At 50.4% G+C, this 26,713-nt stretch overlaps 3 protein-coding genes across 3 annotated transcripts in view; all 3 read right to left on the bottom strand.

Annotated features, from left to right (window-relative positions):
* The window catches only part of LOC135898635 (uncharacterized), a 38,138-nt gene extending 32,886 nt beyond the window's left edge, over nt 1-5,252 (bottom strand). The window contains exon 1 of the mRNA XM_070523650.1: nt 5,235-5,252. The gene's annotated coding sequence lies outside the window, so the exon portion shown is untranslated. The remainder of the gene's footprint in view (nt 1-5,234) is intronic.
* The window catches only part of LOC135898619 (membrane metallo-endopeptidase-like 1), a 28,062-nt gene extending 13,364 nt beyond the window's left edge, over nt 1-14,698 (bottom strand). Inside the window, exons 1-3 of the mRNA XM_070524655.1 lie at nt 14,564-14,698; nt 10,224-10,534; nt 7,453-9,149 (exon numbers count right to left, since the gene is read on the bottom strand). Of these exons, the coding sequence (XP_070380756.1) occupies nt 7,453-9,149; nt 10,224-10,534; nt 14,564-14,698 (2,143 nt within the window). The remainder of the gene's footprint in view (nt 1-7,452; nt 9,150-10,223; nt 10,535-14,563) is intronic.
* A 4,288-nt stretch (nt 14,699-18,986) lies between these two features.
* Nucleotides 18,987-26,356, bottom strand: LOC135898638 (neprilysin-1-like). Its single transcript, XM_065427700.2, has 3 exons — nt 26,125-26,356; nt 21,873-22,183; nt 18,987-20,817 (listed from the first exon to the last, which is right to left on the bottom strand). Exons 1-3 carry the CDS (start codon nt 26,257-26,259, stop codon nt 19,074-19,076), a joined length of 2,190 nt encoding a protein of 729 aa, XP_065283772.1. The 5' UTR covers nt 26,260-26,356; the 3' UTR covers nt 18,987-19,073.
* Nucleotides 26,357-26,713: the final 357 nt, after the last annotated feature.

Genomic DNA, 26,713 nt, shown 5'->3' with positions numbered 1-26,713 from the left:
AATTTGCAGCGCCATTATACGCTTCGGCGCCTGCAGGCATCTCGGCACGAAATGCTGTTGCACAGTTACCCGTATTGTTTGCTCCCATAATATATTTACTTCAATGTGAATTTTACGCCTGACGCGGAAACAAGATGAAAAAAAAACAAGAAGAATAAAAAACGTTCGAGACGTCAAAACTTCACATTTCCATCGTCTTTAAAGTACGAAGAGTGAGGTTAAGCCTTAAGAACGTAAAAACGTGCGCGCCTTTGGCAATAGAAGTGGTGGGCCGCGTTTCGGAGTGTATATATGCACGCCATGCATCGCTGGTCCTAGAGAGGCGGCAGACGAAGACGGTTTGCAGACGGTGTTTATACTTTCGCACTCGTGTTGTGCTAACCTTGCTAGACAACTCTATGCGCAGCGCCGAGTCATCCGACACGGATCAGCCGGAGGCAAATATAGGTGGCCACGGCCGGGGCTCGCTTCCATGCCGAGCCGAGCCAAAGACAACGCCAAAGACAAACGAGACCGAAAGGCACCGGCAAGCGAACAGGCCTGTTAAGTCGAGCTCCACGGAACATTGCTTCCGTTATTCCGTGCCGCCGCCCCCCCCCCCTTTTTTTCCGTGTTGATCTTGACTGCGATCCAAACCGGGCTGCCCAGAGGGAAGCAAAATAAGAGACCGGTCGTGCCTAACGCGCCGGCCACTCCTCTCTCGAGTGCTTCGATCGTTTTGTCTTGTCTTGTATCCTAAACAGTAGACAGTTTTAGCAGAGCGTTTGCTTGCGCTCCGCTCCGCACACGTTTCACGCGCACCGGTGGCTGCACAGAATGCATTGATTTCGCTCATCTAACAAGCGCATCTCCCAGTGACGCCACTGACGTGCTCTCAGCTTGGCAGTAAAACGATTACGAAAGCAACTACACGCCCCCTGACGCACCGCTAAATCCGGTTCCTAGGGGAACGTGGTCAGCGTCCCACGTTCCGCTGCCGCTATGTGTGCTGTGCGCACGCTGTTACGACTTTGAGGTGGTCCCGTAGCGCTCGTCACCCGTTTCGTGACAGAGCGTTGGTAGCGAAGACTCCGAGTCAGGCGTCGGTGAGAATAACGAAAGGGACTTTATACATTATATAGAGGACATTATACAGGAGAAGATCGGATCGGCACTGGGGCCGAGAGCTCACAGCAAACGCGACTGTTCCCGCACGGCGTCGTCCGGCGAAAACGCGTGACACATCTCGCTCCAGTCGAGAGCGGCACTGGCTCCCGGTGGGTCGGCGGATCCGGTTTTCCAGGCGGCCGCGTCGCGGCTTTATAATCCCCGAGAAACCATTGTCACTCAAACGGTCCAATATAAAGCCAGCACTCGACGGTCGTCCGAGAGGTCCAACCAGCGACCGCGCTGGCCACCCGGTTCAACGTTCGCGCGCGCGGTGACCTCCAGGCAAAAGGAGGTGCGGCGCCGGGCTGTCTGGCACTTGGTTGCACGTTTGAACATGTTGCTCGCCGATGCTTCTCCGCAGGACACCACTGCCTGACGGCTCAGCATCTTGACTTGTCAAGGGAGAATTAGGGCGCTGTGCCTTTCGGCGCAGCCCCGGGTTTGTCCAAAGGGCGCTCGCAGGGTAAATTCTGCATCTTGCAGATTCGGAATCCGGGCTGGTGGTAATGGCACAACAACGCGCGTCAGTGTTCCCGGTAGCGTTTTGCTGAGCGGCTGCGTGCCAATTGTTGTGATAGACCGGTCTGAGCGGAGCGGACGGTAAATGCTCTGCTAAAACTCTCTAGTGGCGCATATCCACTATGGGGGATTGGCCAAGAAGCAGGCGGTTTTCCGTATGCTTAGAAGTAAAGCGAAACTAGATTTCAATAGTGGAGCGTGGGACGATATAACTGCAATTTAGAAGTGTGATGAAAATGTTAAGAATTTTGATAAAATAAGTTAGCGTAAAGAAACGAAATGGTAGAAATTATCGATAATATTAGAAATTCAGCCAGGTACTCTTTTCGTCTCTCTAAAAAGAATTGGAAACTGCAAGAAAAGCATCCCTGTCACTGGACCCCGTGAAGTAGCCCCAAAAGTTTTCTTTTGTGTTCTCATTTCGCCTCGAGCCTCTAGCATCTCCATTCTTGAACTCTTGAGGCAAGATGTGGCTCCGTGCTTGACGACTAAAATGCTATACGAAAAAAAAAGCTCGGGCAATATGCATAGGAAAAAGGCGCGTAAAACAAAGACAGGCGAAGAAGGGAGACGGCACACATACGCCGACTGTATGCAACCGAGCGTTTACCGTAAACGCCCAGGGTATACATAAGCAACATACACACAACAATGACAACATACGAATAGGGAACTACAGGCGTGAGTAAGACAAAACGCGACAAACTATATACTGTTTGTGCTTTGCATGCGTACATAGTGCCTGCGTTTGTATACCGCCTTCCCTGTCGTGTGGCAGTCCAACATATACAGTGTGTGTGCGTGTGTGCGTGCGTGCGTGCGTGTGTGCGTGCGTGCGTGCGTGTGTGCGTGCGTGTGTGCGTGCGCGCGCGCGCGCGCGCGCGTGTTTGTGTGTGTGTGTGTGTGTGTGTGTGTGTTTAGCTGCACGACATTTTCTAAAGATTGCCCATGGCAGATAGGACAATTCTAACGTTTGATCGAAATTACTCGATGACGCCGCCATTCCTCGATCCTACGAGAAATAATGTTCAATTTAATAATTAGAGTAATTACGCTAATTAACGTGTAATTATTTACATTACGCCACATATTTCAATCTACGAATTATAGCCGCTGAACTCTCACGGCGTACCCACTTGGAACGAAATCTCTGGACAGCACTAGTTCCGAGATTTTAACTTTCAAAGCGTCCGTCGAAATGCACTGGTGTTCCAGTTACTTAAGTGCATCAATGCATAAATGAGCAGTTTCTCTAAAAAAGTTACTGGAACACCAATGCATATTGTCGGACACTTGCTCCACATATATCCAACTTGCTAGGCATATATGAAAAAATTTAGTGCATTAGTGACTCTTCAATAAAAAAAAAGGTATGGGGTTTTACGTGCCAAAACCACTTTCTGATTATGAGGCAGTCCGTAGCGGGGGACTCCTGAAATTTTGACCACCTGGGGTTCTTCACGTGCACCTCAATATAAGTACACGGGTGTTTTTGCCCCCATCGAAATGCGGCCGCCGTGGCCGGGATTCGATCCCGCGACCTCGTGCTTAGCAGCCCAACACCATAGCCACTAAGCAACCACGGCGGGTCACTCTCGACCTAGCCAAAGCTTATGATAGCGTCGAGTATGTCCAGTACGCGCTGGGCACGGCTACGATCCTACAATTTTCCTAGATATATATAACGGCATGGATTTTATAATTTCTACGAAACGAGGAATTTCATTGTGTTCAAAACGGATTTTTCTTTCAACACAGTTCAAGCATACAAGAGGGGTGTCCTGGGTCAGGGGGAGAAGGGGGGGGGGGAAGAGCGGAGGGTTTGCCTCCTGTAATATTTAACCTGTTGATGAATGCAGTCCCGCTGCGCCAGGACGTACATGTGTACGTCTATACGGGGACGACACCGCACTACCCTTTACCTGTCTTTGTAAGCATGCTTTTGTACTCTACAGGCGTGACTCCACAATGTCCACCTGTCGCTAAGTGTAAACAAAAGTGCAGTGCTTGTCTTTCCGCTTTCAGGGCCATTCTAATGCAGTTAGCATTAGAATAGGATCAGAGAACCATTCCTTCGGTAGAGTCGCTTATGTACCTGGGTATCATGTATGACGGAAAACTTAACTGTTGTTCTCGCATTAAAAAAATATTGCAACGAAAGGGACACGGGTCATAGGTATATACTCGCAGAATCAGTAACGTGCGTTCTGCTTATGCGAAGTGACACACCAATCATGATTTACCGTATGTGTGTAAGACCGATTCGGTAATTTGGCTATATTTTGTTTTCCGGAAGTGCGATATATAAACTAAGCCCCCTTATTCTTTTAGAGAGAGGAGCTCTTAGACTATGTTTAGGTCTTCCTAAAATTCGTTGCTAACAATGTGTTATATACAAGGAAGCGCGCCTGCCTTTTCTTTGCACGAGGTTCCGCATGCTTACGTTTCAAACCTACTTAAGCGGAAGCTTTAGCTCGGGTGCTCCTACCTAACTACATGTAAAAGGAGAAGTCATTTTTCTCGGAAACCACTGCACCAAATTTGACAAGGTTTCTTGCATTCAAAAGAAAAACTTAACATCTAGTTACTGCTGGTATCGAATCTCTGATTCAGATAGTCAATCCTTTATTAAAAATTGCCAATTATCACAAACTTTCTGACAACCAAATTATCAAGTTTACAACTCCGTAACTCAGCAATGGAAAATGATATCACAATCCTGTGAATTGCATCTAACAGCACATCTAAAGCGGACAGAATTGATATGTCATGCATGATTATCAAAAAAAAGATTAATAACTTAGAAATACAACTTTTGCAGAACCTTTGTACACAATGTAACGAATTTACGTAAGATATAACTTGGCAAATTTAATTTGTCCGCCTTGAATTATCTAATAGGTGCCGTTTACAGAATCGCGATATCTGCTCTTGATACAGGGTTATGAATTTGTAAACTTGTGTATTTTTTTTACTTCCGAATTTTCGAAAATTCTTGTAACAAATATAACACCCTAAATCGACATTCCGCTTTCGACGGTCACTATAATTTAACTTTCTCTCTCAACTAAAACAAGTTTCATTAATATCGGCCCAGTGGTTATCTCAGAGAAGCGTTTCTGCGTTTTACATGAATATAATAGGTCGCATCGGAGTTGAGCACGAGCTAGAACTTCCTCTTAAGAATTTACGAATCTCCTCTACGACGCACATAATATGCATTTATTCGTGAACCAAATTCATTTATTGAGAACACGTGGCCGCATTTCCATACCCCACAGGTTGTATTTGTGCCAAGGTCTAAGAAAGGTACTTCTTACACCGTGATTTGTGCAGACACCATTACACATTTAAATGTTCGCCTTAGGGAGATCATTAGGTTTGACGGTTCCACGTTGTCACTCAAAAATGAATTTGCAGACAATCCTTCCCAATAACACAATATTGCTGCACCCCAACGTATTTGAATGCCCCGTTGCGAGACTATTTGGCCCATTTCCCAGTAAATGTAATAGCGACTGATGCTTCTTCGTCACAAGATAAGGCAGGCGTGGGCATCTACTCACCATCCGTCGATTCGTCTTATTCACTTCGCCTGCCACATTATACACCAACTCTTTCACGTCGAACTCCTGACAATAGTTCTTGAGGAGGAGCAAATAACCTTATTGTGTGTCCTGCGAGTTGGTGGGGAGGGCCAAAGGCCCCGCCTAGGTGACGGCCAGGAGTTCGTGGGTCCTGGCGGCATCCTCGGCCCTCTGGACGGCCCACAGTTGATCCTCGAGGGCGGGGCTGAGCAGCGCGGCCTCCCAGCGCGTGCGAAGGCTGTTGCCAGAGACCGCGTTCTCGTTAGTGTTACGTAACCCTCGGCATTCCCATAATATATGCTCCAGAGTGGCTCTGGATTCACGTGTGTTGCATTTGTCCGTTTGATATATATCCGGATATATGATGTGCGACAGCGCTGCGGGATCCGGATACGCCCTAGTTTGTAACTGCCGCCATGCGACAGAGTGGCGGCATTTACAATTGTCAATTCCTTATTTGCACAGGTTACCCCTACACGTTACAAAAAGTTGTTACTCTCACAGATTCTTGTTCTGTATGCAGCGCTCATAGCACGTCTACAAATTCGACAGCTTTGAACACGTTTTACACACTAGTTCCGCTCCACTTTAGTTCATTTAGTATGGGTATACCAGGCCATTGAGACATCCATCTTAATGAAATAGCCGATTCTCTAGCACGAGCTTCTTTGACAGGTCCTGTGATATCTGTGCTGCCGGCAACTGCGCATATCACTGCAACCAAATATTGCCAGTTTCATTTGACCGAAGCAAAAAATAATAATAAATTATGGGGGTTTTACGTGCCAAAACAACTTTTTGATTAAGAGGCATGCCGTAGTGGAGGACTGTGGAAATTTTAACCACCTGGGTTTTTTTTAACATGCCGCTAAATCTAAGCACACGAGTGTTTTCGCATTTCGCCCCCTTCGAAAAGCGGCCCCCGTGGCCGGGATTCCATCCCGCGACCTCGTCCTTAGCAGTCCAACACCATAGCCAATGAGAAAACACGGCGGGTGACAAAAAAAAGCCTCTTATTAGTACAATCTCCAGACTTTATGCATCTAAATTATTCTTGGAACCGACAGTGGTGTCCTAACTGACAATTCGAAGTATAATTGACAAGGCTGCCGTTGCCGTAATCCACCACTTAACATTTACTGGCGGTATCCCCTTTATGCTTCCTCTGCAATGAGCCGGAATCAATGGATCACTTTTTACTATTCCGTCGGAGGTTTTCTACTCAGCGAAAACTATGTTTGTAAATTCCGCTTCGTAACCTGGGACTGCCTTTGTGCAGTGCTGTTCTACGTTCACTTGGAGCATTGGCATTAGGATACAGCCACAGCAACGTCTGCCTAGCTAATTGGCTATGCAACACACAGAGAATACCTTGTTACTATTTATCATTTTCTATGACTAAGCTATTTCTCCTGCAATGAATTATCAAATTAGAAAATTCACACACCAAACACACAAATTCACAGTATGTATAAAAATAGATGTGTGCGCGTACCTTTCGTCACGATGACCACCGATGAAGATAATCCGTTCGTACCTTTGTTCGAAATTCTGTGTCACTTTTTTGTCGTTTCTACCGCTTCTACTCATTCTTGATGTCGACCCTTACCTAGGTACTTTTGATATTCAGTTCCTGTTACTCTACCTGTCTACGCAAGGATGACTACCTCGTTATAAACTATCTTATTTCATTTATTATCATCATCATCATCACTCTGCTCCCCCGCAGGGAACACGGCTTATGCTTAGGTGGAGCATTCAGGAATGATAGCCCTCCTTTCGCACCATCTTCACCCCATAAGGAGGCTGCGGGAAGGTCTTCCTCGTCGGCGCTCACGCCACAGGAAACGACACACACTTGACGAATCGACTTATTCTACAGCCACTAGCTACCACGTCAAATGTACTGGTTAATGGCTGCGTTCTCTCCGGCATTAAGCAATAAAATAACAAACGCAATCTAAATATGCCCACCGCATTAAATCATACAGCCTCAAGCGCATCATTCCTCTAAAACTTCGTTCCAGAACCATTCGTCTATTCGCCGATATTGACAATGATCGTCGCTGGTTTCTGCACGATATCTTTTTTCTTTTATTTGAAGGGCTTGCCACGTTCCCGATCCGAATCACCAAAACGATTAGTACATCTCAAACGACGAGACACCGTCGTCGGTCCGTACCGGGCGACGGCGCACCTGGGCACTCAAAGACGTCGCCATATCCGGTCGCGTTCATCGCTACGTTGCACAGCTCCGCGCCACGCGGATGGTCGCAGAAGTTGGCGCAGAAGCTGACGTAAAAGGTTTGCAAACCCGTCAACCGCTCGAGCCCCTCGAGCCTGTCCAGCCGGTCCAGCTCGACGTTCTCCCCGAGGGCCGCCAGGGCGACTTCCAGGGCGAACAGTCGAGCCACGGCGTCCCTCTCGCGGCTGGTGTTGGCCGAGTCCAGACGGCACTTCTCGACCTGCGTCCACACCTCCTCCGCGACCGCGGTGGCGTCGACGGTGCGGCCGCGCTGGTCCACGGCTCTGACCAGCGCCCTGGCGAGCTGGAAACCCAGGCCGCTGTAGGCCAACGCGTCCGTGTCGTGATGGTAGTAGGACGGCGGGAACAGAGCCGAGAGGCCGACTTCGAGCAGGCTGCCGGCGTACGAGTACCGCACCTCTCCCGCTAGCCACCTCACGTTGCCGGTCATCAGGCGGCTGTAGTAACTGTTGTTAAACATCCTGCGCACGGCCCTCCGCGACTCGAACCAGGACTCGTAGAAGGTCGTCGACGTCGCGGGATACCTCTCGTACAGCTCGTCCAGCAGCTGCGTGTGGAAGAACGGCTCCGGCGGCCACAGTTGACGACGGGTCCTCTCCAGGATCTTCTCGACGGCCCACCGCTTGGTGGCGTCCCCCAAGCTCCTCGAAGTCCGCACGGCTCGCGCCAAGACCTGCGTGTTCGCGTCGAGTATGGTGAAGAGTCGTTGCCTGTCGGCTTGCTGGAAGTACGCGAGGAACTGCGGCGCCACCAGCACCGTGCCGAACGACTCCTGGACGGTCAGGAAGCAGGCCGCGTGCCTGTAGAAGACGTCGCACTCCTTGCCGGGCCAGAAGTGGTCCAGGTCCGGGTTGATGATCCACAGGTACGAGTAGGCGAACGTCCAGCCGATGACGTTCAGCAGTCTCTCGCGTGGCAACGTCTCCAACAGGGCGAGGATTTTGTAGAAGTGTCGCTCGCTGTGAGCTTGGAGCTTCGTCGCGGGCGACAGCTGGACGTCGGAGCCCAGGTGGCGCTGCAAGAGGGTCAGCCAGGTCCGACCGATCTGCGTGGAGGACACGCTGTCGTTCAGAGAAGCGACGAACACGTCGCCTTCTTCTTCATCTTCCTCGATTCGGACGGCCAACGTGACGTTGGTCCTGACCGACGTCTCGTCCAGTCGAAGCTCGAGGCGCTCCTCGTCAGAGAGCAGCGCGTCTTGCCGGAGGTACCCGGCGACGCTGCGCAGCATTTCGTCGTACTCGCCGACGCTCTCGCCGCAAGCGGACAGCTGCTCCATGCGGAGCGTGGTTACGTAGCCCATCTCGTCGACGGCGACCACCAGCGGGTTGTCGAGGTTGGTGTAGACGAAGCGCACGTCGAACAGCAGCGGCACCCTCCAGTTGACGGCCAGGTCGACGAGCACGTCCAGCGGATCCGCGTCTTCGGGAGGGCTCCGGGGCCACGGTATCTTTCGCGCGCTCATGAACTCCGCGAAAGGCTGGACGAGGCCAACGCCTGTGGGACTCGCGAGGCAGGCGTTGAAGGCGGAGAAGGCCTTGTACGCTGCGCTAGAACTGTTGCGCTCCTCCGGTACCAGGCCACGTTGAATCATGCCGTTCACACTTTCCAGGTACGGCGTCAACAGGCTGCGCAGAAAGAAAACCGTGCGCATACCTATATGGGGAAATGGCGCCCTAGTTTCCTCGGTCAGAAAGTGGTAACTCCGCAGAGGCGCCGCCCCATTAAAGCGCGTGAGGCGACGTGCAAGTAACCTTACGCGCATGCGCGCCACTGAGAAGACACGAGAAACCATTCCCTACTGTGCTTTACCAGTCGCGTTTTTCGTGAGAAAAGAGTATTTTGACTTGCGTTGTATTAGAGGTTACTTATATCTTAATGCGAAGCATTGACTGGGTGATCTGCCGTGGTGCCCCAGGGGCTATGGCGTTAATGGCGCTGCTGAACTGGAGGTCACGGGTTCTACGCCGGCTGTGGTGGCCGCATTCCGAGGAGCGAGGTCATACATGCATCCATTCACAGGATGAATCGGCAGAAATGCCGGTTTGAACTCGCGGTAGTTTTGAACTGCCGAATCGAAGGACTTACAAAAGAGCGTCGCGGGTCGCCAGACTTAGGCCTCAAAATCGATGCAGGATGATCAATGTAACTCTTCATTCTGAACTGAAAATGGTCTGTTACCGTCCATTTAAAGGATATCCGTTTGTTTCGTTAAAAAGAAGTTTTAAATGCACGGCTTTCTGTGGGAACTTCGAGGGCAAATACGAACACTTCGTTATATTGGTAAGTTCTTTATAATGAGATTTTTAACCGTGGACATTCGTGGAATACCGCTGTTGGCCGTGTTAAATTACAGGCAACGAAACTTCCACGAGAGCTAATCTTTTTCATTATTTTCTTTCTCTCTCTCTCTCTCTCTCTCTCTCTCTCTGTTTTTTTACGACTGGTGTGTGATTTAATGAATATTCTCGTGTCAAGGTGCAAGCAACTTCATCAAGACAGACCGGACCACCGCGAAACCGCGGCCCGGCAAACAGCAAATATCAATGTCACTTAGAACATGAAATGTTTCCGTTCCAACTATACCAAGTACCAACTATACATCCAGCCTAACCACAAGCTCTCTCGAAGCGAAAGAGTCTCTGCACCGAAAAAGCTTGAGAGGCGCGGGTGAAGGTCAATATAGGGGGCGCTCCACTCACTGTCCCTTCCTCGCCGCGTCGACTGCAGCGCCACCGCACGTGTACGCGTAGAGGTCGTCGCAGGGCTCCCGGTCGGCGTCGATGCGCCTGGCGAGCCTGGCGGCCTGCTCGCGGCAGTCCTCGGTGCCGCAGGCGCGGGTTGATGCGAGACCCGCGGCGTCCAGCCTCACCTGCTGGCGCATGAGCACGAAGGCGAGCGTCAGCCCGACGCAGGCGACGGCCATGCACATGGCGCACGGAAGCAGGCTCGGGTGGCGTCGCCGCAGCTTGGAGAAGACGGCGAACGGACCGGAAATGCACGGCAGGAAGCGCTGCTCGCACGCGCGGCGGAAAACGTACCGGGTCTTATCATCGGCGTCATCGTTAGCCGACTCTCATGTACACTGCAGGGCGATCGAAGGCCTCTCCCAGCGGTCTCCAATTACCCCCGGCTTGCGCTACCTTAATTCCAACTGGCGCCTGCAAATTTCCTGATTTCATTAACCAACCAATTTTTTTTGCCGTCTCTGAATCCCTTCCCATAATAGGCACCCGTTTTGGAAGTTCAACTGTCTAACGTTTATTTGCCCTATACGCAATACGTCCTGCCCAGCTCCATTCTTAACAGCGAACCTCGCCGGGTTTCGTGACCGTGGGTGGTAAGGCCTGGCTTTTTCCTTTGCCCACTAGGCAAACCAATCACAGTGGAGTGCGACCTGGCTCGTTCTCTTGCCCAATAAGCCAGCCTATCACAGTGGAGTATACGCGCGCCGCTGGGTTCCTCGCGCAACCACCACATGGCGCTCGCTTCCGCGCCGCCGGCCGTGCGAGGAGAAAAAGAGAAAGAACCAGAAAGCACGTGTTCGCGCATCCGCGGCAGCACGGTAATGAGGAAGTAAACGTGTCTTGCGGATACAGGGTTCGAATAGCGCCACGTACATATACGCATCTGAATCCGTGGTGCGTTCAAGGCGTCCGTCGTACTCGCTAGTAGTCAGCAATTTCGCTTAACAAAACGCTCGGTATAATTTGCGTGCGCCCGCGCTTGTGTTTTTGTGTGCGTGCCTGTACTCGTGTTTCGACTCTCTATGCGCTCACACAAAGCTTCGCTGACTTTAGATTCTAATTCTTTGAATCCGCTGCATTTTTTTTATGTGGAGCATACTAGCCGCATAACCACGCTCTTCCTTGCTGCGCCGCGCGCGGCCGCGTAGCTACCATATGACGTCATAACAGCTGCAAAGCGGACGCTTAAGCTTCGCCTTCAAGAGTGTAACGCGACAGCGTTCCCGTCGACCCGCCAAGGGGTGTAAGACAATGGGCTACGGCGCAGCGACTACGTGCCCCGCATCGGACGCGGTGAACGTCGAGCAACGCGGCGTTCGGCGCGGCAACGAAATGTTCGCCTGAGCAAGCGACGCACGCCTGAGCCTTAGAAACAGCTCGTTTCTAAGGCAACACCGCGTTCACTAGAGGCGCTTTTGTACCGCTTTATTATGGAACTCGTGGCTCAGTGGTAACGTCTCCGTCTCACACTCCGGAGACCCTGGTTCGATTCCCACCCAGCCCATCTTGCAAGTTGTTTTTTATTCATGAAGTGCCTGCTGGGATTTATCGCTCACGGCCAACGCCGACGACACCGGCTTTTTTGCGACGCGAGCTCCTTAACGCTATCGCGTTGAAATAAAGGCTAGTATGCTTCGCATCCTGGGCTTAACCTTAGCTAAGCCACAGCCATTTTTTTGTCTTTGTGTCCGAACATCGGCTATCTCCGTTTACTATCTGGTCTACAGCACTCTATTCCTGTCTCCTACGCCTAACATTTTTCGTTCCGTCGCGCTTACCCGCGGGAGACATATGGTCACGCAATATAGGAGTGTGTGAATGGTCACTTTTGAGAGCGGGTCGAATGCACATGGAATAGTGCTGGAAGCGAATCCAATCGGATATTTTCCTAGTAGGTTTCGAATAATATGAACACCCGTTTTCAACGCCAAAAGAAAAAGATTCTTACCTATCCTATAGCACATTCACAACGTTAACAAGTCCCTGTCATTTCATTTATGAAGTGCTGTTTGGGAAAATCACAAACGGAGCAGATAAGCAGTTTATTCGCATATTTCAGGGCTTGTTGAGTATCAAACGACAGCGTCATCATCCCCAGCCGTCACTCACCCCCCCCCCCCCCCCCAAAAAAAAAAATAGAATGCGCACTCCCCGAGTGATGTAGCTTGCTCCAATACGCAACTGTTCGTGTCTTACGTACATAATATGGCCACAGGCATGAGGTAAATCGCACTTTTGCTCCAATTTAATGCTTCATCGCACAATGTCTGCGTTCTTAAAATACACGAAACATGCTCTTTATGAATAGAGGCAGTTTGATTTGAAGTACGAGACTCGCAGGGCGCACAATGAAGTTTTTTCCTCCTCCGAACAGGGTAATATTTGACTCGTCCTTCGAATGTTCCGACTATTCGCACACCCTTAATGCAAAGCGTTCGTAACACTAGAGAGCTTCATCCTGTCCGTAAACGTATGCGTGTTGAACAGAACAGTGCCCATGATTCAAATAGTAGCGGTAAACGTTAATGACACGAGCTGACTCGCAAACAAGACGACGGCGAGTGGAATGGTGGGTCACATTAGGTAGGGGTAGGATGCCGGCTTCCTGCTCGTAAGTCACAAGAGCCAGCAGAGTGTCCCTTGGCCCGTCGAGCCGGTCTGGTCCACTCCTCGTAAGAGGTTGCTCGCAGAAGGTGGAGTAAGCTGCTGCTGGGTGCAACCATGGCCTGGCATATCCATAGTAGATGCGTCGTGTCTATCCCGGACGCGGAGCTACAGTTGGGGGCAGCCATTATCGCAATAAAGATTTGTACCTTCCGGTTGAACTCAACGTCACCAGATGGCGTCCAAATTGCTGCTGTTCAAAGGGGGGGGGGTGCCATTTGCAATCATCCCATTGCACGCCTACGTTTCCGGACCAAGCTAAAGCTCTCTGAAACGTAGTGACATCTTCCACAAGTCCAACAACACTGTGCGTACGTGCATGTGTTGCACCTGGCTGGCCCTTTTTCCACCGGCACAGTCGGTTTTTCCCTCATGGAACCGGCTACCGGTTCGACCCCACACAGGCACCCGAGTTGCCGGTTTTCCGGTTCTCCCCTAAGACAGCACATGCATGCATGTCTTTCAGCTATGTTTTCAGCTGTATGTTCCATTCCTTTATTCACACTCTCGAAAAGTCTAATTTTCAATTTTCTCCATTCTACCACTTGCGCGCGCAAATTGTGGACGCCATGGCTGGTCTATGAATGGTAGAAACGCTCGAAAACGGGTTTTTTTTAGTACTCGCGAAACAGAATTGTTTTCTTGTATAGTCAAATTACAATCCAACGCCATCGTGTCTGTAGGCGGTGTGTAAGTAGTACTTCGCGATTTTTCTACGTATTTTAGCTTGAGATTTCAAGTAGTTCACAAATTGCCTTGCACCGCATGGAGGGCGTGGTTATGGGTGGTTCGAAAATCTTTTTTGCTGAAACGACGTGCGACACCGGATATTCTACGACACGGGGCCCCTAACGCTATCGCGTTAACGAAACATACGAAAAGCAGCTCTTACAACAGGAAACTAGAATGGCAACTATATGCGTTTAAAAGCGCCCTGCATTGAATATTTCTGCGCGTTTTAGCGGGCGTTCTTTGTAGGAATTGCCGGTTTGATTGCAGACATGCCTTGCGAATAAATCTGCAACTACAGCACGAACATCTTAAAAGTGCGCCAAATTTTCTGTCATTAAATAAGTTTCCTTCATAAACGTTGACTCGTTCAAAATTCGTCGTCGGCTTTCCTCCACGTCTTTTGTTTTGTTTCGTTTTGTTTGCATTTTTTTTTTTTGATGCAGCAGTACCTTTGATTCCTTGAGACCGGGACAGTTAAGAACGAATAACCGAAGATACCTCTATATAGTGCGCCACATTCCGAAAAATTGGTGACTTGGGGCGGTATTCTGGAGCGATCGCTTTCTGAGATACGATCAGTTTTGCGAGATTTCGCGTTACTCGGCACCGGACGCGTCGGCGGACCGAGAGCGTTTCTGGCGCCGTGCGCCATGCTCGCTTTCTTCGCGCAGTGGAACAATTAACGCTGTCAGCCGTCTGCTTCGACACATCCGGTGCCGAGTCTCGCGGAATCTCGTGAAAAACTGATCGTATCTCTGAAAGCGATCGCTCATGGGGATTCCTCTCCGCCGGTTGGCGCCTCCGTCGTCGGGGTCGGCGATACGACACTTACGTAGCGGAGGCGGAGCGATAACTACTTGTTACACGACGGCAACAGCGGTATCGTTGCGACCACTTACCCGGTAGCCGCTTGAGATAGTGACCACCGTCGGCAGGGGCACATCGGGCGAGGAACCGCCCAGGTGGCTGCGGCTAGTGGCGTTGTCGTCCTCCTTCAAGGCGACGGCGCTCGGACCTCTGCCGAAGACCCGCATGTTCTATGTCGCGTTCCGTCTTTCTCGAAGGAAACAGGTGAACCCTCGTGGTCACGTGAGCACGCGGGAGCGGGAGCGCGTGCTGACGTCTTCGTCTTTGCGCCTGTATAAATCCCACCGAGCTCTACAAAACCGCCATACAATGTCATCGTTCGTTTCCGGGGAAACCCGGCCGTGTTCCACGAGTGAACGAATGAAAACTTTACCAGTTCGCAATTAAGTGTTTTTTATGGGCCTTATATGGCCCATGGTTCAGTCGACCTTCAAAGTCCTTGAGCGAAAACGCGTCGATGACACGATAGGTACTACTATCATCATCAATGACTCATACCCTCGTAGGAAAGCAAGATGGATGATAAAGGTGGATGACAGAGCAAATTAAGACTGATGGTAGGGCAAATTAAGTGGACGATTCTGGAGAGTTAAAGGCAATCTAATTAAGATTGATCACTAGGCGATTTAAAATGACTAAGCGAATTAAGAGGATGTAAGAGAATTAGACTAATCGAATCAAGAGGATGAGTAAGCGAATTAGGAGGAATGACTAAGCGAAGTTGATCGACTAAGCGAATTACGGGGGATGTGTACGTCACGTGTACGTGTTTAATGCATCGGCACTTGAACTTTCGCCTTCAAGTCGTCTTATAAGGATAACATTATATACCCCATGAATTTTTCGTTCTCTGGCTCCAAAAGGTGCAAACATGCAGCCCTCACGCAAGCATTCAGCCGGCACCGCTGGACTTTCCCTGGGAACGCGCGGTGTGCCTACGTGTGCAGTGATATCAGCGTAAAACCAAATTAAGCGCTTGCCGCTGCTCTATTCGCCAACGTTTACCGATGCGCGTTCTTGGCCAATTCCTCGGAATGGGTATATGGGCCTCGTGATGTGGTGCGTATGGTGTCGCTGCTGCTCAGCAACACCAGAGACGGCAAATCTGATGCAATGGATGGAAACAAACAAGCAAACAAACAAACAAAAGACCACGGAGATTTACGAAAAGGCATGAAAACAAATCAGGAAGCATGATCTATTCGATAGCGCAAATGGGAGTACACGTGCCTTGCTATTTGAGGCCCGAGCTGGCTTCCCGAGGACAGAGACATACCGGGGCAAACATGCGCCACAGGATGAGGCATGCGTGCCCTGCAAAAAAAGCCTATAGAATCGACTCGGCAAATCGCAACGTAATGCCAAGACATTCGCCCAGCGAGTGCCGTAGGTTGTGCGGGTCTCGCTGGGCAAGACCCGCACAACCTACGGGTCTTCATTCAAAGAAGGTGGAAGGATTAACTGGTCAGCAGTCCAGACAAGTAAGAGGCGATTAAGGTATCGGTGGAGGGAAAGCAAGTAAGACTTTGATAGAACCGGAGTCGTTGCAATTGTAGGTGATGGTACAGTATAATTGATCGAGGTTTTAGGCATACAGAAGTTAAGATCGAGATGGAGATATACAAACGGCTAGATAGCGATAGATGTAGTAAAACTTGATTCAATCAGTCAGACTAAGGGATCATTTGTTCCCGCCATGTGTCAAAGGGGATGGCAATAAACGTCATCATCATTTCTCTAGCCACGCCTTTCTTAAACATGAGGTCAGAGGACAGCAGAAAACTCGACTCGCTCATTCGACGGCGCATAAAGAAGGCCTTAGGCTTACCAATTAGCACCTCCACAGAGAAGCTCCTCTCTATGGGAGTGCGCAATACCTGGGACGAAATAGCGGAGGCTGTCAAATTTCACAGCTCGAAAGATTAAGCGGAACGACCTCGGGCAGAACTATCCTCGAAATGGCAGGCCTGCAAACAGATACGGGACTACGGGGCCAGACAAACATCCCGCTGGACTGCTGAGAAAATCTAATCGTTCTTCCTCCCCCCCCCCCTCGATCAATGCATGCCATATTCAACACGGAGAGGAGGGAAAAGCGAGCAGAAGCTCTGATAAAACGCTTCGATTCGGTGGACAGCAAGTCGGTTGCGTACGTGCACGCGGCAAGTGGCAAGTAGGCAAGCTGGACTTTCGCCTTCAATGTATTTCAGTGCCCTGTTGCTATATATAGTCGGATACAACTTTAGAAAAAAGGGGGCGTTTACTCCTCCGAGGCGGATGCACACGAGCATCCACCAATGGGCGCGCACTCTGGACCGACGTCATGCGCCGGACGGCCGGTGACTTCGCCGCTTCGGTCATATGGGCGGGGCCTCCCCTTTTTTCTAAAGTTGTATCCGACTATAGACTATTTGGACCATTTCCCAGTAAATGTAATAGCGACTGATGCTTCTTCGTGTGAAGGAAAGGCAAGCGTGGGTATCTACTCACCATCCCTCGATTCATCTTATTCACTTCGCCTGCCAGATTATACACCAACTTTTTCAGGCCGAACTCCTGACAATAGTTCTTGAGGAGGAGCAAACAACTTTGTTGTGTGTCCTGCGAGTTGGTGGGCAGGGCCAGAGGCCCCGCTCTATAGGTGAGGGCCAGGAGTTCGCGGCTCCTGGCGGCATCCTCGTCCCGCAGGACGGTCCACAGTTGATCCTCGAGGGCGGGGCTGAGCAGCGCGGCCTCCCAGCGCGTGCGAAGGCTGTTGCTAGAGGCTGCGTTCCCGTTAGTGTTACGTAACCCTCGGCATTCCCATAATATATGCTCCAGAGTGGATCTGGATTCACATGTGTTGCATTCGTCCGTTTGAGATATATCCGGACATATGATGTGCGAGAGAGCAGGATTCGGATACGTCCTAGTTTGTAACTGCCGCCATGCGACACGACTTCTTTTTTGTCAATACTTGATTGGCAATACTTACCCCTTCATGTTAGAGAAAGTTGTTATTCTCACATAATCTTGTTCTGTATGCGGCGCTCTTAACACGTCTATAAATTCGACAGCTTTGCCCACGTTTTACACATCAGTTACGCTCCACTTTAGTTCATTTAGTATGGGTATACCAGGCCACCGAGACATCCATATTAACGGAATAGCCGATTCTCTAGCACGACCTTCTTTAACAGGTCTTGTGATATCTGTGCTGCCGGCAACTGCGCACATCACTGCAAACAAATATTGCCAGTTTCCTTTGCCCGAAGACAAAAAATAAATAAGTTATGGGGTTTCGATCACGTGCCAAAACCACTTTCTAATTATGAGGCACGCCGCAGTGCAGCACTCCGAAAATTTTGACCACCTGGGTTTCTTTAACGCGCCCCTAAGCCTAAGCCCGCGGGTGCTCTCGCATTTGGCCCCCATCGAAATGCGGCCCCCGTGGCCGCGATTCGATCCCGCGACCTCGTGCTCAGCAGCCCAACACCACAGCCAACGAGCAAACACGGCGGGTAACAAAAGAAAGCCTCTTATTCGTAAAATATCCACAGACTCTAACCATCTAAATTATTCTTGGAACCGACAATGGTGTCCTAACAGGCAATTCGAAGTATCATTGACAAGACTGCCGTTGCCGTAATCTACCACTTAACATTTACTGGCGGTATCTCCTTTGTTACCTCTGCAATGAGCCGGAATCAATGGAACACTTTTTACTATCCCGTCGGCGGTTTTCTACTCAGCGAAAACGATGTTTAGAAATTCCGCTTCGTAACCTGGGACTGCCTTTGTGCAGTGCTGTTCTACGTTCACTTGGAGCATTGGCATTAGGATACAGCCACAGCAACGTCTGCCTAGCTAATTGGCTATGCAACACAAAGAGAGTACCTTATTACTATTTATCATTTTCTATGACTAAGCTATTTCTCCTGCAATAAATGATCAAATTCGAAAATTCACACACCAAAAACACAAATTCACAGTACTGTTATTATTATTGCTCGAAATTTATTTTACTCATTCTTGATGTCGACCCTTTACTTAGGTACATTTAATATTATGTTTCTTTTACTGTCTACGCAAGGATGACTGCCTTGTTATAAACTATCTTCATCACTCTGCTTCCCCGCAGAGAACACGGCTTATGCTTAGGTGGAGCATTCAGGAATGACAGCCCCCCTTTCACACCATCTTCACCCCATAAGGAGGCAGCGGGAGGGTCTTCCTCGTCGGCACTCACGCCACAGGAGACGACACACACTTGACGAATCGACTTATTGTACAGCCACTATAGTACCGGGTCAAATGTGCTGGTTAATGGCTGCGTTCTCTCCGGCATTAAGCAATGAAATAACAAACGCTACCTAAATATGCCCACCGGAATAAATCATACATCCTCAAGCGCATCATTCCTTTAAAACATCGTTCTAGAACCATTCGCCTATTCGCCGATATTGACAATCATCGTAGGTGGTTTCTGCACGATATCTTTTTTCTTTTATTTGAAGGGGTTGCCACGTTCCCGATCCGAATCAACAAAACGATTAGTACATCTCAAACGACGAGACACCGTCGTCGGTCCGTGCCGGGCGACGGCGTTCCTGGGCACTCAAAGACGTCGCCATATCTGCTCGCGTTCATCGCTACGTTGCACAGCTCCGCGCCACGCGGATGGTCGCAGAAGTTGGCGCAGAAGTTGACGTAGAAGATCTGCGATCCCGTCAACCGCTCGAGACCCTCGAGCCTGTCCAGCCGGTCCAGCTCGACGTTCTCCCCGAGGGCCGCCAGGGCGAGTTCCAGGGCGAACAGGCGAGCCACGGCGTCCCTCTCGTGGCTGGTGTTGGCCGATTCTATACGGCACTTCTCCACCTGCGTCCACACCTCCTCCGTGACTGCGGTGGCGTCGACGGTGCGGCCACGCTGGTCCACAGCTCTGACCAGCGCCCTGGCGAGCTGGAAACCCAGGCCGCTGTAGGCCAACGCGTCCGTGTCGTGATGGTAGTAGGACGGCGGGAACAGAGCCGAGAGGCCGACTTCGAGCAGGCTGCCGGCGTACGAGTAGCGCACCTCTCCGGCTAGCCACCTCACGTTGCCGGTCATCAGGCGGCTGTAGTAGCTGTTCTTAAACATCCTGCGCACGGCCCTCCGCGACTCGAACCAGGACTCGTAGAAGGTCGTCGGCGTCGCGGGAAACCTCTCGTACAGCTCGTCCAGCAGCTGCGTGTGGAAGAACGGCTCCGGCGGCCACAGTTGACGACGGGTCTTCTCCAGGATCTTCTCGACGGCCCACCGCTTGGTGGCGTCCCCCAAGCTCCTCGAAGTCCGCACGGTTCGCGCCAAGAGCTGCGTGGTGGCGTCGAGCATGGTGAAGAGTCGTTGCCTGTCGGCCTGCTGGAAGTACGCGAGGAACTGCGGCGCCACCAGCACCGTGCCGAACGACTCCTGGACGGTCAGGAAGCAGGCCGCGTGCCTGTAGAAGACGTCGCACTCCTTGCCGGGCCAGAAGTGGTCCAGGTCCGGGTTGATGATCCACAGGTACGAGTAGGCGAACGTCCAGCCGATGACGTTCAGCAGTCTCTCGCGTGGCAACGTCTCCAACAGGGCGAGGATTTCGTAGAAGTGTCGCTCGCTGTGAGCTTGGAGCTTCGTCGCGGGCGACAGCTGGACGTCGGAGCCCAGGTGGCGCTGCAAGAGGGTCAGCCAGGTCCGACCGATCTCCGAGGAGGGCACGCTGTCGTTCAGGGAAGCGACGAACACGTCGCCTTCTTCTTCATCTTCCTCGATCCGGACGGTCGACGTGACGTTGGTCCTGACCGACGTCTCGTCCAGTCGAAGCTCGAGGCGCTCCTCGTCAGAGAGCAGCGCGTCTTGCCGGAGGAACCCGGCTACGCTGCGCAGCATTTCGTCGTACTCGCCGCCGCTTTCGCCGCAAGCGGACAGCTGCTCCATGCGGAGCGTGGTTACGTAGCCCATCTCGTCGACGGCGACCACCAGCGGGTTGTCGAGGTTGGTGTAGACGACGCGCACGTCGAACAGCAGCGGCACCCTCCAGTTGACGGCCAGGTCGACGAGCACGTCCAGCGGATCCGCGTCTTCGGGAGGGCTCCGGGGCCACGGTATCTTTCGCGCGCTCATGAACTCCGCGAAAGGCTGGACGACGCCAACGCCCGTGGGACTCGTGAGGCAGGCGTTGAAGGCGGAGAAGGCCTTGTACGCTGCGCTGGAACTGTTGCGCTCCTCCGGTACCAGGCCGCGTTGAATCATGCCGTTCACACTTTCCAAGTACGGCGCCAACAGGCTGCGCAGAAAGAAAACCGTGCGCATTCCTATATGGGGAAATGGCGCCCTAGTTTCCTCGGTCAGAAAGTGGTAACTCCGCAGAGGCGCCGCCCCAATAAAGCGCGTGAGGCGACGTGGAAGTAACCTTACGCGCATGCGCGCCCCTGAGAAGACACGAGAAACCATTCCCTACTGTGCTTTACCAGTCGCGTTTTTCGTGAGAAAAGAGTATTTTGACTTGCGCTGTATTAGAGGTTACTTATATCTTAATGCCAAGCATTGACTGGGTTATCTGCCGCGGTGCCCCAGGGGCTATGGCGTTAATTACGCTGCTGAGGTGGAGGTCACGAGTTCTACGCCGGCTATGGTGGCCGCATTCCGAGGAGCGAGGCCATCGATACATCCATTTACATGATAAATCGGCAGAGATGCCGGTTTGAACTCGCGGTAATTTTGAACTGCCTATTTGAAGGACTTGCAAAAGAGCGTCCCGGGCCGCCTCATTTCGGCCTCAAAATCGATGCAGAATGATCCGTGTAACCCTTTGTTCTGAACTGAAAATGCTCTGTTACTATCCATGTAAAGGATATTTTTTGTTCCGTTAGAACGACGTTTTAAATACGCAGGTTTCTGTGGGAACTTCGAGGGCAAATGCGAATACTCCGTTATATTATTCAGTTCTTTATAATGAGGTTCCTTAACCGTCAACATTCATCGAATGCCGCTGTTGGCCGTCTTTAATTACAGGGAACGAAACTTCCACGAGAGCTAACCTTTCTCACTCTTTTCTCTCCCTCTCGTTATTTTACGGATTGTGTGTGATTTAACGTATATTCTCGTGTCAGGGTGCAACCACCTTCATGACAGACCGGACAGCGAAACCACGGCCCGGCAAATAGCAAAATTACTTAGAATAGCATATGTCACTTAGAACGGCTAAAGTTTCCGTTCAAGATATACGAAGTACCAGCCATACATCCAGCCTAACCGGAGGCTCTCTCGAAGCGAAAGAGTCTCGACACGGAAAAAGCTCGAGGCGCGCGTGAAGGTCAACATAGGGGGCGCTGCACTCACTGTCCCTTCCTCGCCGCGTCGACTGCAGCGCCACCGCACGTGAACGCGTAGAGGTCGTCGCAGGGCTCCCGGTCGGCGTCGATGCGCCTGGCGAGCCTGGCGGCCTGCTCGCGGCAGTCCTCGGTGCCGCAGGTGCGGGTTGATGCGAGACCCGCGGCGTCCAGCCTCACCTGCTGGCGCATGAGCACGAAGGCAAGCGTCAGCCCGACGCAGGCGACGGCCATGCACATGGCGCACGGAAGCAGGCTCGGGTGGCCCCGCCGCAACTTGGAGAAGACGGCGAACGGACCGGAAATGCACGGCAGGAAGCGCTGCGTGCGCGCGCGGCGGAAAACGTGCAGAATATGTAACCATCAGCGTCGTAATCGTTAGCCGACTCTTATGTGTACTGCAGGACGACCTAAGCCCTCTACCAGCGATCTCCAATCACACCTGTTTTGCGTTTATAGCTTATTCCAACCTTGCGCCTGCAAATTTCCTCATTTCTTCAACCGACCTAAGTTTCTGCCGTCTTCGACTGCGCTTCCCTTCCCTTAATTGGCAACCCTTTTGTCACTGTAATGGTTAATGCTGCTCGTAAGAAGGAAGAGCCAGCAGGCTGTCCCTTGGCCTGACGCGCCGGTCTGCATGGTCCACTCCTCGTAAGAGGTCGCTCGCAGAGGGCGGAGAACGTCTGGCTAATATCTGTTGGAAGGAAGGCGAGAATTTATGTTTGAAATTTAGTGTTAGAAAATCAGGTGTTTTAATATTCAATGAAAACAGTGAGCAGAGAGTGGCAATGCAGGTCCAGGAAATACCTCGGTATATGGACAAACGAACGCAACAGATGTAAACACAGAAAAAAGCAATAACCCTAAAAGGCAATAGAAATCCAGCCATAAAAGCACAGAACGCTATGGGGATACAATAGGTACGAGGTTGTCCGGGGTATGTGGAAAGGTGTAATGGTTCCGGGACTTACTTTTGGAAATTCGGATGTTCGCTTAAAATCAGGGGCACAAGCAGGACTCGATGGGCACCAAAAGTCAGTGGGGCACTTCGCATTGGGCGCTCACGGGAAGACTTCTTATGAAGCTGTGCATGGTGATATGGGCTGGACAAGTTTTGAAGTGAAGGGAGCTCAGAGTCAAATTGATTATGAAGAATGACTGAGGGATATGGAAGAGAGTAAATGGGCTGCGAGAGTGTTGAAGTACTTGTACAGAGAAAACATTGATTCACAGTGGAGGTAAAGAGCATGGAAACGTACCAGGAAGTATGCGGCCTGCAGGGTGAGCAACACAGCAACAATGAACGTCAAGCGTAAAGTCAGAGAGGCTGAAATAATCTCATGGGAGGCGGCAATGGAAAAGAAACCTGCCATGAGTAACTACTTAAGAGGGAAAAAACGAAATAAGGAAATAAACAAGTTACGATAACTGAAAGGGAAGCTCATTACTTTTCGAAGCGAGTCAGGATGCCTTAGAACACGCACCTATAAAGCCAGATAAAAGAACGAAGAAGCATGTGCTTGCTGCCTTAAAGCTATAGGGAAACGATGGAGCGTGTTGTATTAGAATGTGAAGATTTCTGCCCAGCGGTCAATTAAGGCGTCACTGGACTCCTTGAATACCTTGGTTTCAGCGATAGCAGGGGGAAAGTAAGCATGTCCGCAGTAGAGATTAGTAAGAGGCGATTGGAAGATCGGTGGAAGAAAAGTAGGCAAACTACAAAAAAGGGAAACTTACAAAAAGAAATTTCTCTATAGGGGGTCAGAAAATGTGGTAATGGGAATTCATCGTGTTTTCCCCTTTTCATTTCTGCCTTTTTAACATAGATAAGACATTAGGCAATAAAATACCAAGAGCTTGGTGGCGAAAGCCACCGCCCCGTTCAAAAGGGGACGCACATAACATACATACATACATACATACATACATACATACATACATACATACATACATACATACATACATACATACATACATACATACATACAAACATACATACAAACATACATACATACATACATACATGCATGCATGCATACATACATACATACATACATACATACATACATACATACATACATACATACATACACACTTACACACATACATACATACATACACACATACATACATACATACATACATACATACATACATACATACATACATACATACATACATACATACATACATACATACATACATACACGCATACATACATACACACTTACACACATACATACATACATACATACATACATACACACATACATACATACATACATACATACATACATACATACATACATACATACATACATACATACATACATACATACATACATACATACATACATATGCACGTACGTACGTACATACATACATACATACGTACATACATACATGGATGGATGGAATCCATCCATCCATCCGTTAGGGTGCCTCGATGCCACCGCCGTTTTTAGCAGCGCTGGCAATCGAGGCACCCTAGACTGGAGATGCTGCTGCTAGGTGGAGCCGTGTCCTGCTACGTCCACAGTAGACGTGTCATGTCTATCCCGGACGCGGAGCCACATCTGGGAGCAACCATAATCGCAATAAAAATTTGGTACATTCTGGTTGAACTCAACGTCGCCAGATAGCGTTGAAATTGCTGCTGTTCGACGGGGCGTCCCACTTGCAATCATCCCATTGCATGCCTACATTTCCGGACAAGCTCAAGCTCTCTAAAATGTATTGACATCGTCGACAGCTCCAACAACACTGTGCGTGTGTGGGATACCTGGCGTTGCCACCTGCCTGAACGGTTTTCCACAGCCGTTTTTTTTTTCCTTGCGGAGCCGGGTGCACGTTCGACCTCATCGAACCGGAAAACCCATGCAGTTGCCTGGAAACCCACAACTGCGTTGCCGGTTTCCTGATTCTCCCCTAAATCTGCACATGTATGCATGTCTTTCAGCTATGTTTTTAACTGTATATTTAGTTCCTCTATTCTAGCTTTCGTAAAGAGCCGTCTAGAACCAACTGACCTGTATGCGGTCATGAATTCAAAAAAACGAATTGGTTATACGCATGTCACACGGCGCACTTTTGATCGCGATCGAGCCCCATCCGGATCGAATTTCTCGGTCGTGATTGGCTACTAAATCAAGCTACTAAGAAACAAGCCAAGTTGTTCAGTGGTAAAAGCAGAGTTATCTATACGCCATAATATCAAATACAGCTGTGATGAATTCTTGCAAGTAATAAAACCAAACAGAAGCAGCTCTTTGCAGCAAACCAGAAAGTCAAATATGTACGTTTCAAAGTGTCCTGCACAGGCTATCTCTGCGAGTTCTGGCGGGAGCGAATTTGTGTGTTTTGTTTTATGCAGGCCTGTTGCTGTAGGTTGTTTGTACGTTGATGTACCTTAGGAGTAAATTATTTGGAACTAAAAAATTAAATTAAATTATGGGGTTTTACTTGCCAAAACCACTTTCTGATTATGAGGCACACCGCAGTGGGGGACTCCGGAAATTTCGACCACCTGGGGTTCTTTAACGTGCACCTAAATCTACGTACACGGGTGTTTTCGCATTTCGCCCCCATCGAAATGCGGCCGCCAAGGCCGGGATTCGATCCCGCGACCTCGTGCTCAGCAGCCCAACACCATAGCCACTGAGCAACCACGGCGGGTTATTTGGAACTACGGCGCTAAGATCTAAAAAGTCCGCTAAAGTTTCCTTAAATAAATTTGACTCGTGTGAAAATCGTACTCGGCTTATTGGCACTTTTTGGTTTCATTTTGTTAGATTTTTTTTCATGCAGCAGTACCCTTGAGTCACTGGACTGGGGCAGTCAGGGACCGATAACCGAAGATGCCTCTATATAGTGCGCCACATTCCGAAAAATTGGCGACCTGGGGCGGTATTCTCGAGCGATGACTTTCGGGAATGCGATCAGTAACGCGAGATCTCGCGTTACTCGGCACCGGACGCGTCGGCGGCCCGAGAGCGTCTCTGGCGCCGTGCGCAAAGCTAGCTTTTTTCGCGTATTGCCACGATTAACGTTGTCAGCCGTCTGCTTCGACACGTCCGGTGCCGAGTCACGCGGAATCTCGTGAAAAACTGATCGTATCTCTGAAAGCGATCGCTCATGGGGATTCCTCTCCGCCGGTTGGCGCCTCCGTCGTCGGGGTCGGCGATACGACACTTACGTAGCGGAGGCGGAGCGATAACTACTTGTTACACGACGGCAACAGCGGTATCGTTGCGACCACTTACCCGGTAGCCACTTGAGATAGTGACCACCGTCGGCAGGGGCACATCGGGCGAGGAACCGCCCAGGTGGCTGCGGCTGGTGGCGTTGTCGTCCTCCTTCAAGGCGACGGCGCTCGGACCTCTGCCGAAGACCCGCATGTTCTATGTCGCGTTCCGTCTTTCTCGAAGGAAACAGGTGAACCCTCGTGGTCACGTGAGCACGCGGGAGCGGGAGCGCGTGCTGACGTCTTCGTCTTTGCGCCTGTATAAATCCCACCGAGCTCTACAAAACCGCCATATAATGTCATCGTTCGTTTCCGGGGAAACCCAGCCGTGTTCCACCAGTGAACGAATGGAAACATTACCACTTAGCAAATAAGTGGTTTATTAAGGCGGAAGCCTTATATGTCTTATCGTTCTGTCGAGCTTCGCAGTCCTCGAGCGAAAACTTGTCGACGACACGAAATGTACAAAGACTATCATCATCAATGGCTCACACTCTTAGAAAAATTTACACCCTTTGGGGCGTATCTTGTCCCACAACTATAATCGTCATCCGTGTTGCCCGCGTTTCCTTTCTTTAACGCTGCGAGCCCGGTACTTCCCAGTCACG

This window comes from Dermacentor albipictus, chromosome 8 (assembly GCF_038994185.2).
Source record: "Dermacentor albipictus isolate Rhodes 1998 colony chromosome 8, USDA_Dalb.pri_finalv2, whole genome shotgun sequence".
Classification (NCBI taxonomy): domain Eukaryota; kingdom Metazoa; phylum Arthropoda; class Arachnida; order Ixodida; family Ixodidae; genus Dermacentor; species Dermacentor albipictus.
This window is presented reverse-complemented; position numbering and strand designations above follow the sequence as displayed.